The sequence below is a fragment of the Psittacula echo genome, assembly GCF_963264785.1.
Source record: "Psittacula echo genome assembly, chromosome: 4".
NCBI lineage: Eukaryota > Metazoa > Chordata > Aves > Psittaciformes > Psittacidae > Psittacula > Psittacula echo.
Window position 1 is genome coordinate 26,077,267 of NC_137738.1, and position 12,458 is coordinate 26,089,724.

The following is a 12,458-nucleotide window of genomic DNA, read 5'->3' on the forward strand; positions in this document are numbered from 1 at the left end:
GTCTCCCAAATGTTTTATGAGTCATCCATCATATGTACCCCCAAATATTTTTTTTACTCTATTTTAAATTCATTTCAATAGCCAGATCAAATTTCAGTAACTTAGAACCTGTCTACACAGCATGGATTCTTAGCTGAGTTGGTTTTTTTCTTTCCCATTGTCCTTACATACTTACATATACATAAATAAAAGAAATACATAATGAAAGCTGTGTACAATGCAAATATATGTTAAGGACCTGATACACCTTTTACTTGAAAGCATAGGAAGAAATGTCCCATATGATGAGGCTTCAATTTACCATCCTTGGCAACTTTAGAACTCTTAATATTTGCTACTGAAGTAGCTGAAATGATACTGAAATAAAAGGAATAAATTTCTCAGATACCTTCATGTTTATGTATGTTCAGATGTTATTTTAAAAGCTGACCTATACTAACAGCATTTTTTTTCTCCAAAATACTGCATATGCTGTAAATGTACAACTTAAATAGTTCTAGTTCTAGTGAAATAAAAAGAAATAACTGAAACACTTGGTTTACTTGTTCTCCATTAATCCAATTAACCTCTTTGCCTTGTGATCACCAGGATTTGGAATGTTCATTTGTTACCTTAGATTTCAACAACGGTGGTAATAACTGGCATAAAGCAGTAAAACCTGCTTTTCTTTCCTGAAGTAGTATCTATCAGTGGGTAACTTGGATAAGATAGATCTATTGGTTTGGGTCAGCACTGCCATCTACTTTAAATTGTTTACACAGGAGAAAAAAAAAATGATTCTTGGCATTGAAAAGGCCGATAAGGAAAGTAGATGGCGTAATATTACACTATACGCAAACGGGAGAGCAAGTTAGTTCTGAATAAATAAAAGAACCTGGTTTCACTTCTTACGAAGGATTAGAGCTGTTAAACTTCCAGAAACTCTGCACTGCACACTGGTACGTAATGGAGTTTTTTCTTTCCTGCTAGTACAGAAAACTTACTTCTGCCTGTGCCCAGGTAAGCACTAGGACAAATTATACTGTATTATGCTGGATTGGCCTTGGGGAGATCGCTTTTTTTGTTTTCTTTTTAGTGTCAGAAACTCATTGTATATTCCTGCCTTTACTCGTAGGTAATTTTGATTGGGTAGGCAATGCTTTTACGCAGAATGCTGGAGCTGGCCTTGTTATCAACCAAGCAGACGCGGGAAACAGCACAAGCATCATTAAGCAACTCAAGGCTGTTTTTGAAAGGGACTGGTATTCACATTATGCCAAAAGTTTACAACCAACAAAAATCCCAAACTGCTTTAATCACAAACTTAATAAAGTGACATCAAATAAGACTGCCATGAGCAATGTGAATTAGAAAGACTATTATACTGTTTAGTATGGCGATGAAGAAATGACGCTGGGCTGTAGCCCTCTTTCTTTTCATATTTACAGACAAAAGACATAAAAAGCAAAAAAAAAAAGTTCGGTTGGGGGGGTGTTTTTAGGAAAAAGCACACTTATATAAAAACTGTTTAAACTATATTCTCTATATTGAATTATTTAAGATTTTCAAGTTTGTAACTTCTGACACTGAATGTCATTTCTGCTTCCACGTTAATTTTAATGTTCTGTGTTTTAATTTAACAGCATGTGTCAATTTTTCTGTTTCAGTTTTAGGATTTTCCCTTATTGCAAACCTGCCTAGAACAAACTGTGAGGCAAAACTAAGATTCATGCTATGAAATGGCAGAATTCTAAGATTAGTTATTATTAATGTTCAAGTAGATGGTAGGTTTACTGTATTAGAAAACATAATGGAATAAGCAAATTTTCACCATGCAGATCATTCCCTTTAAATAAATAGCCAGTCACCCAAATACTTCCTTATTTGAGCATTTAGTTTGAGTATCACTCCTCTATGTCTTCAAACTAGCCTTAAAATACATGAGAGTTACATGACTGGTAATTCATTTATCTATCTATCTATCTATCTATCTATCTATCTATCTATCTCCTAAATGTATGAGAAGGTGTTGAGGGATTGGGGTTGGTCTCACCAAATTCATCATAATCCCTAAAGCCTTTCAGATAAATGGATTTTTTTAATCAAAGTAATATGGATTCCTTTCAACATAATAGTTATTTCAAAAGATGTATGTTTAATCTAACAAAATCTCTGGCTTAATAGCAAAGACCTAGGACTAATTTTTTTTTTTTGTAATCTCAAGGAAATGTCTTCCCCAAGTTTAGTATTTATCACGTGAGAGTCAGCAGTTGCGTGATGACTCATCATCATGTTATCATATTTTATAGATTATGCATATATAAAAAAATCAAATACTGCTTTTTAGGAAGGTCAAGGGTTATGCAAAATCATGCAATAATTGTTAAATGTTCACAGTCATTTTGTTTGATTTCACACTTAACTTTTACTTAAAAAATTATCATGAAATGGCATTTCTTGATCAAATGTCATCCATAAGGATGTCATCCATCAGCACAAACAGAAATGTGATGCCTTTATTTAGGCCACAGTTTCAACTAGTGTTAACAGCGTGCCTCTACAAACACAACTTGGTTGCACCAGGAAGCACCTGTTTCATGAAAGTATGAATTTGCTCTTAAACAAAAAATTGCATATAGATGTTTGACAATGATTTTCCTCTAGTCAGAGCTGTAATAGCTTCGTTTCATAATAAAAATGTTTCATTACTATCCTTCTGCTTCTGTGGAACAAATACAGCCATGAAAGCAAACTGTGTTCTGCAGGTTTTAAACTTTCACAGAACTTTTCCCAAAATGCAGACTTTTTGCACCTGGCTGTATATTACTGCAGGCGCGCTTTGAAAACAGGAGAAGGAAAACCAACCACATCCCAAGATACTACTTTAATCTTATGAACAAGTTAAAAATCATGACTTTCAAAACACTGGTTTCATTTACAAGGTCACAGAAAGTTGAAATTTATTTTAAAGGAAGCACAGCTTAGGAAATTCTAATAAGGTAACATATGCACAACTTCAAATTGCCAGCTAGACGCACCACAAAACCAGTTATGATCACAAAAGGCACACTTTTGAGAAAGAATAATTGTTTGTTTTGCAATTGCCAAGATTTACATCATCTTACTGAAAACAGTTACATAAAAATTAAAAGTTGTCAACTTTTACGGAACAGATTCTGCACAGCTCTACTGCTCAGTAACATTTTCTAATACTCAGACACACATGCTGTTTATTACCTCCCCCCCCCCAACAGAAAAGCTTGACATTCATATAAGAAATAAGTGAAGGAAGGATCTTTGTGAAGAGTGATTTGTGTATTTTCTTCTTTCTGTATATAATTTAGAATATGTACAGCAGGTATGGGAGAATGATCCCCAGCACTTAATTTACTTGGTGGGGTTTTTTTGTTTTGTTTAAGAAGCAAGTATTAATCCATATTGAATTCTAGTGAAAATTTCAACCGAGTTATACCTCCAATGAATTTAGTCTTGAGTCAAAGCTAAAGAATACCAAATCAAACAAACAAAACCCCACCACATCTTTAGAAGCCAGTCATTTGTAAAGCTTCTAATATCCCCAGGCATGGGTGATCTTAAAGCTTGATATAAACTTAATACTTAGTCCTTAGATAAGATACAAAAACACCTCAACCAAACAAAAAAGCCCCACTGTCCAGCATTGTTAATTGTAGCACCTCATGGCAGTAACATACAGGAATGAACCAATGTATTTTTTTCCCTCTTGCATTATGGATACTAGAAGTGTGTTAAGTGTTTTAAGACATCTTGTAAAGTGGAGGTAATAATGGACGATCTGAGTGGAACAGAACTCTGTCAGATGATGAAGCTAAGCCCTCTGTTTACAAAAGAGGATTTAGTGATGAAATCAGACTGGAGTTACCACTGACCTTCTATTTAGTATATCCAATGAATGGGCCAGATGTAGTAGTTTTACTGGACAGGTGCTAGGGAAATACAATCATGAATGTTAGCCAGATGCATTAGTTTACAAATGTATTCTTACTGGCCTGATAAACAAATACTGGTGCTTCAATGATGCCTCCAAAAGCAATGATATGTAAAAGTACATTTTAAAAGTGCATTTTGTTGAGGTTTTATGAACAGAAAAGTTTTGGGTTTTTTTAAACAACTCTTGATGTATAATAGCAGTCAGCCATCCTACATGCAGATTGGCAGACTCGTTTCAGATATTTTACTAACTGTTTAGAATGGCAGCAGCTCCAAAGTAGTACAGAAGGCTCTGGTCTGTTACCTTAGCCAAATGACAAAGTGCATCCTTGGACTTCAACAAGTAGGAAATTAAAAATACCAGATTCTTTTTCGAAGTTGTTTAAGGGGATTATACTCAATTATTTGTTTTGGGTTAGCACTGTTACTGTTTAACTAGATTTGCTGTAGCAGCCTTGATTTTGGCTTCAGATCTTATTACCGTTGTAAATAAATCTGGAGCAAATCCATTACAGTGCTTGCACATGGGTTTAGGAGGGATCAGAATCTAGACCTGCTTCCTCTTGCTTTAGCTCTCCCGAGTACCAGCATTGCATGGGCTATTTCCAAACTTAAGGATCTGCATTCAGGGGTTTCTCACAGGCATAATCCAAAAGATGCACTTTCTCTAATCCCCTTCTAACTGGCATTGGTAACTCTGTCATATTAAAGGCAATTTCCTAAACAGAATGGCTTTATTCTTAAAGAATACAGACTAATTGTTGTTTGCTGCAAACATTTACTAGTGCCTTACTCATACAAGCTTTTGTTTAACTGCTTCTCACATGAAGTCCTGCTAAAGATGTATCTAGTACTGCGGCATACAGCAACCTTCCTGAAACTACATATTATGTAGTCTACAGGTTAGTAATGAAAACTAGAGTCACAAAAAGACAAAAACTGAATGTGAGATGTTGGTCCAAATCACAAGCACATCTAAATTTGAGCATTTTTACCTAAGCCCAGTTTTACAACCGAATTTCACAAATACTCCTGTCTCCATTATCAACTAATACACAACACGGAATCATTCTGTCCTGCCAAGGTGTAATAATAAGTAAAATCTGAATTTCCCCAACACCTGGCTGATACCAAAGGCATAACCACAGAATTGCTGTAGGCACAGGATGAAGTCCAAAAATCATGCAGTGGTTACTTTACCATTCTTGCATGTTAAGTCTCAAGTTGCTTTGGGCTGGCTTACCATTTTTTTCTGCCTGAATCATGAATTAGTATCCACAACTACTCTCATCTTCTATTCCGAGGACAGAAGAGCATGGATTATGTGCCATGGCACAACATCCATAGCTGTACCCTACAAGGAACAGATCTGAAAAATAAGAAATTTTGCACAATAAGGGCCAAGTGTTCCTTTGGGTAAATCCAGGCTCTGTGGGTGTTAGAAACAAGTCAAAATGCCTCAGAAAGCTGTTTTTAAGACCTACCCATTATTCACTATACTACTAGCTACCTAAATTCTTCTATTTCATTGAGATTTGAATACATAAAAACTGAACAACAAAGCTGCAAATGAATACCTGCCGTTTAACCCTAAATAGAAACTCAGTCAAAGAATTTATAGGGGGTTTTTTTGTGACTTTAGTGTGTACTTACTGAAAATGGAGCAGACTTTCTCACCAAGATGGTAAAGACATCAGCTAGCTATTCCAGTTCTTCAAACTGAAATCCTTTATAAAGATTCCCATCTTGAGTATCATGTGCTTGACTCCTGAGAATGGCCTTAGAGAGTGTGCTAAGTTATCTTAAAACCATTTTGGACTTCAAAGTTAACTCTTCATTTTAATACAAAAATACTAACTACATGTATAGTATGTTTCCAGATAGTAATTTCTGGCATTGTGTTTTAATTCCACTCTTATCCCTTCTCTGCATATATATTAATGTTTTTTTAATCACTGTTAATTCAATTCAGTCTACGTAAAAAAAAAACCCAGAATGAATCCTTGGTGTATTTAAAATTCACAATGATACCTCCTGAGTTGAAGGCACCAGTAAACATATTCCACTTGTAATACTGCAGAGTATAGTAGCTCAACTGATACTGTAGGGCAATTATTTTTCTTAGCTGTAGTTTTTCACTTTAATTACTGCTGGATGTTATTTATGAATTTCTCAGTGTTAAATCAGGTTGCTGTTGCATCATCACTTTGCACAAATGCCTTAGAAGCTTGCCAAACTAGCATGTAAAAGAAACCTCATTCAAAATAGTTTAGACAGGAAAAGAAGAACTCATACTTTACACTCTGTGGATGCTGAAGTCAGTAGATGAATTCCAGTCTTATAATACAGTGGAGCTTTCTATTGTACCTCCTGTTTTGATTAGCCCTGCATGGGCTTCAAAGAAAAAGTCTGTGAGAATTGTATGTTTGAATAATCTTGAGATCAGGAATTTACAGAGAATCTGACTGAAGAATCCAGCTGCACTGAGCAGGTTCAACACAGTAACTCGAATTGGGTTTTTATGAAAACACATTTCTATTCCATATTCATGTGCTACAACTGCATTAACACACCAAGGTTAGGTTTTCCATAAAGTTCAAAATACACGCAGCACAAAAATCACTTTACTGCGAATTACTCTGCTATAGTCAATAGAGTCAGCTCTTTTGTTCACTATGCTGCAGTTTTACAGGAAGACCTTAATAAATCTTTTTAATCCTGTAAAATGAACATGGCAGTTTTCCCTTTAAGAAGAGAAATAAGGTTGATGGCTGATTCAGGCTACAGAACAGAACATAATATAATAAAATGGCTGACAACTTTAGCATTCCAGAGGACTGTTCTGTGCTCTTTTATGTTGCATGGTGACAAACATGAATAATACAAATACATGTATCACAACAGTGTTGCATGAGCACCCGGTGGGAACTGCATCTCACATAGTAATATCTATCCCTCCTGTAACAGCACAAAATGTAGTAAGGGTAGAGAGGAAGGGGCAAAAATAGCTGCAGAGGCAAACCAATTTGAATGAGACTGAGTTAATGGACTGGGTGCTGGCCTAAAAGCTCTGGGCTACATTCACATTTTGTTTCTCTGCCTGGAAAATCCTGTATTTCTTATGCATTCACCTTGCTTTTCTTTATACAAGTGAACTCCCATGACTGTTTTCAGAATGAGGAAGGAACCTTTGACAGCTACAAACTTAAGAGAAAGAAATCAGCATGAATAAAAGCCCATCAATTTCTATGTAGCAGATACTGAGAAGTAAAGCAGTATTTGAAATCGGACTCTTCCTTGTACATTAGCACTTCCTAGTGTTATATAAGCAAGGATTTACAACATAGCACGCACCTGTAAATTTCACATCACATACAGCATTTGCATATGTTTCCTGAATATACAGCCAAATCAGACAGATACCATTCTGAACTCCTAATAAATTGGTGAAAACGAAGCAAAAGTATCAGGTAATCAAATTTGACGAAGTAATCACACAAATAAAAAATTCCACGCTCTCCTCCTCCCCCCAAGTGCTATTATATCAAGTTCATAAATTACTTAGGAGCTGCAATTATTTTCAAATGTAACTTTGAGAGACTTAATGGGGATTTTAATTGGGAACAAATCTTTAAACAAAAGATTAAAGGCATTGTCTAAGCAAGACAGCACGTAACAAACTGAGCAGCTCTTCAAATTGGAGTGTGTGGAACAACATTTTATTGACTGACTTGCTAACAAATGTTTTCAAGTAGATTTGCCCAGTATACAATTACTCCATATTATTCCTTTTTTGTAATTCTTCCAGTAACACTGTACCTGTATTCAGTGTTTTTCTTGAAATTTGACAGAAAAGCAGGAGGCTTCTAGAAGTGACAGCTGTTTCTTTCTGAATGTCACAGAGCTGTTCTGCTCTCACTTGTCCTCTCACTGTCTCCTGCTTCTTCAGCCACCCAGTTGAGGTTTTCACTTGTCACTGCCTGCCAAGCAAAGAAAACAGAATATTTTTAGTTATCTGCTGCTTCTGAAAACTGCTGGCTGCTCAGCATGCTTTTGTCCTTTGAGTGATTCCCCACCTGATGTGATATTAGAGAAAGCATAATAAAGGAGTTCAAACACATAATTCCAGCGTCCTCACATAGTTCCCCACCTGGAAAGACACATGCAAAATCTGGAAGAAAAAGAAGGTGGGTGGTGGGGAAGATGTTTGGCAAACTTTAAATGAGGTAGAGGTTCTTCTGGTGGCTTCATTTTAATCTTGTGTAAGCCACTCTACCATGCAACCAGATTTCTAATGACTAAAAATGTGCAGCTAACTTTGGCATGAAAAGGTGAAAAGTCAAATACACCTTGTCTTTAGGAACTGAATCAATTTCTTCACTTTCTAAGAAGAGTAAAAGAGGTAGGTAAAAATGGAGAATTCATTGTCTCCTTTTTTCAAGGAACAGCCCAGGTTGCTATTAGAAATAGAGCTGATGATAAAAGTTTCAAAATGAAAAGCAAAGGTCTTACATATCCAACTTCTATCGATTCTCAAAAGGTGGTGCACAGCTGACATACCTGTAGGAACTCAGGGCTCAGAGCTTAGTGCTAACTTCTTTGTGGCAAACTGTCAGGTTTCTCAGGAGACCTCCTTTTCCTCTGTCTCACTATACTCAAGACAGCTGTGACATTTGCTTTTAATAAGCTCCAGATTCTTCAAACTAGATTATAACAATTTCTAGATTGTTATGTCTTCGAACTAGATAACAATAGGTTTCCAAACTAGATTATAACAATTTTCCCTGTGGAAAATAAAAAAATGAATGACAAATTCAGTGAAGGACTCAAAGAACCTAGTACAAATATTAAAATGCATAAGAAATCAGGACCAAAACCAGAACACACTCTCATTTTTGCCAATGTTAATTAAAAAAGAATTGGAAAAAGAATGAGAGGCCAGTGCAGTGCCTCAGATTAATGAAGTCAGAATTTATAAACCAAAACACTGTTATGTTTGTGGACAGTCCCCACATTTAAACTGCTGTGAACCACTAGGTTTGATACATGGTACAAAGGTTTCAGCATTTGAAGTCTAATGTCCATGTATACAGCCTAAATGGCAGGCAAAAAAATGGGGTTCTGTATTTATAGAGAACCTACTGCCAAATAATCATAAAAAAAAAAAAATCACTTCTCACAGCATTTATGTCTTCAGATGTCAACATAGAGGTCACAGTGAACAAATCTGGAGAATGATAGGAAAGCAAAATCTGTGGCAGCAAGCAAGCCAACTGAAATAACCTTTAAGCCCATTTTCCAAGTGCTAGTTAATAGAATAAAAGCACTCAGATAGCCCCATCTCAGATTCCAAATAGCCTTGTATCAGATTCCAAACAAAGAGCTGAAGCTCCCCACACACATGCATGGAGACACATCCTCAAAGGAAAAATGAGCATCTGTGCCAGAAGAGCTTGGAACATATCTAGAACAATGACTTGCTCCACTGCTGTCCTACTGACAGGAAATAGTACAGCTCACTCTAGAAAGGGCCACATACCATTTACTAGAATACAGGAATATGCCTATATAAAGTAACTTGGAATAATGAACTACACCTGGCCCACAGCACAGAAATACATCCATGTAACCATTTCTGATCGCACATACCAAAGCCATCTACTCACCTTTTCATTCCCACATTACACATGTGCCAAAACTCACTTTTTTATAAACAAAGGGCAACGTTTCTCTCTGAACTAAACATTCCAGAGAGGATTATACTTTTTTCTTTGGGAAAAAAAAAAAAAAAAAACCAAACAAAAAAAAACAAACCAGAGAAAACAGCAGCCACTGCCCCAATACTCTCTTTTCCCTTTCCTCACTCCACTTTTTCATTGGCAAATGTTTCCTCTATCTCCCCTTCTGTCTCTTGTCTTTTTCTTTTTCAAGCCATTTCCTACATGCTGTTTCTGAATCCTTGCGCAACTAACACACACGTTGCCTCCAGGTATTTTGCTCGCTGTTGTTGTTGTCCTCGAGTCACACACCAGGTTAACCTGCCAAGCTAGGCAATAACAAGCAACTCAGAACCACAGACAACTTCAAGCCACATGACCTCAACTTTACCCTCCAGGTGGTATTCAGCCACAGAGGGGGTCTAAGCTGGGTACTGTCATCTTGTGACAGTTAAGGTGGTCCAAGCTCACCACTGTACCCAACACCATTTTCTTCAACAGAAGAAAGAAGACCTCTCTGCAAATGTATTTTAAATCTCTGAGTGTGCTGTTGGCACTGCATTGTGTTCCCTACACAACCTAGAAGTAGCAGAAGTTCTTTGTAAAGTTTGCAGAGCAAAAAGGATATATACTATTTAAGTTTACTACTATACCTCTTCTGATGGAATATCAAATAGAAAAAAAAATCTGTCTAAACTTATTTTGAAAACTGCATGGCCAGCTTATGCAGTAGCTAGATATGTGGCAAGGTGGCAGTGTTACTCTCTAAGGAGAATACAATAAATACGCTTATATATTTTGTTCAATTCAAGCACTGCGTAGTCTCCAAGTTCTGCTATGGGAAGTATGGGTAACTTCTCATTATCCTTCCTATTTCAAAACACAGTATTTATCACAGATGTGTACCATACAGAAGCATAGCTTAGGCCTGTTATATAGGTCAGTATCTGCAATGCACACGAGAACATAGTTTACCACTGCAAAGGAGAGTGGCTGCAAAATCTATTTTGGATAATCCAATTTGTATTTGAGGATATCAATGTGTGGTCATTTCTAGAACTGTGAATATAAGGCAACTGCTGCATGCTTGTATATTTGATGAGTTTTATTATACTATATCCTCATATGAATGCCTATGCAGTGTAAATGCTTTAATATAAGATACTAAATGGTTTTTTACACATTATTTTCTATATGATGCTACATTTTCCTGCATGTTTATCCAAATTTTGTGTTGGTATAAAGTGCAAGCAGGAAGACACATGATTTTAGTAACATACACAGCAGCTATTCAAATCCATTCTAAAAACATGTTCTTACTTACAGACTTTTAATTTGGCAAGAAATGTTCTTCCTTTTGACAATGGGCTTGGTTCACAGGACTACCTGTGTAATTCATGTTTACTTAAGTAAAAAACAAAACAAAACCGACCAAAACCCTGAGTCTGTAAATGAGGCTGTTGACTCTACCGCAAACCACAATATCCATATGATATGACACCTTTGAAAACATAACTCATCTGCTTTTACTAGGAAAACAGATGACCTGTACTGATTCAAACAGAAAAATAGTGTTCTAATTGAAGTTCAAAACCGAGCAGCTGTTGTGTTTGGTGCTGCAGGATGACAATGTAGCAATTTTTTTCTTTTTTTTTTTTTTTTAAATTTAAACAATACTTTCTCATACTTGATACAATGAGTTCATGTTATTTGATTGTGAACTGGGGCCACTGTTTACCATGTTACTGTCCATAACCAAAGTTCAAGGTTAACAGAACTGAGGTTGACTTTGGTTTTGGTGAGGTTTGGGAGAGGTGGCTTGGCACAGTGTTGCTGCTGCTGTACCAGTGCATTTTAAACATAGGGTAACCACTGGCTGAAAGACTGATGACTAAGCATTGTCAGTTCTATCTTGCAGTGCTGGAAACTAAGTTAACAATGATGTAACACTAAATCAAGGAAGTAATGCATTAAAGCTATGTAAATATTTATTTTTATTTATTAATGCTGCAGCATCATAGCTATCATTTTTCACTGCTTTGATATCCAAGGATTTCTAGTACTACACGAATGTATTTTCATCTGCTTAATCTTTTAGTTTCAGTACTTTCATTCAAAGCAAAGTAACTTCTATTTCTTTGTACTGCACTGAAATAAAAGAATCTTGTTTCAGTACATAATGCTTTTGTTATTCTTTCTGGTCTGTCTCTGTCAGTTCTTGCTGACATGAGCACTGAATCACAGATACTAGCCCCTAACTCTCAGTCTTCTGCACATGCACATACACATACCAAAGGTGTACCCAGCAATACAGGCAGACTATCTGGCCTCCAGTGAAGGCTCTGCTGAGTCTGTGAGCAGCACTGGCACTGAGTGATTGTGAGCATCTAGTCAACTTCCAACTTTGCAACTATTGGAACACAACATATAACCTGCATTCCTGTTTTAGGTTCAGGCACATTAAGTGTAAATCCCACTTTCAGGCACATCAGTTTCTATCACACAGGCTATATCCATCCTGCGTGAACATTAAACAGACTCTCAGGCTATAAAGGAGTCTTTTGACTGTATTTATAATTAAGACAGGGGCATGGTACAAGCTTGAACAGTACCTAGTATTGTCCGAGTTGTTACCACAACTGTTCTTCATGTTGGCCCACAACAACTAGCACTCTCCCAGGCAATGCCCAGCTGCAGCATTACAGGACAAGATGACTTAGCAACTGTTTTCAATGCAGTCTCACCACAGCTACACTGTAGGGAAAGAGGAAAAGGACAGGTAAGGCACTTGGA

At 36.5% G+C, this 12,458-nt stretch overlaps 1 protein-coding gene across 2 annotated transcripts in view; it reads left to right on the plus strand.

Moving 5' to 3' along the window:
* Positions 1–1,350, plus strand: part of PLD5 (phospholipase D family member 5) — a gene marked incomplete at both ends in the record, with an annotated part of 176,081 nt that extends 174,731 nt beyond the window's left edge. For both annotated transcript variants that reach the window (XM_080615994.1, XM_080615995.1), the window contains one exon: positions 1,115–1,350. In XM_080615994.1, coding sequence (XP_080472120.1) covers positions 1,115–1,350 — 236 coding nt within the window. The remainder of the gene's footprint in view (positions 1–1,114) is intronic.
* Positions 1,351–12,458: the final 11,108 nt, after the last annotated feature.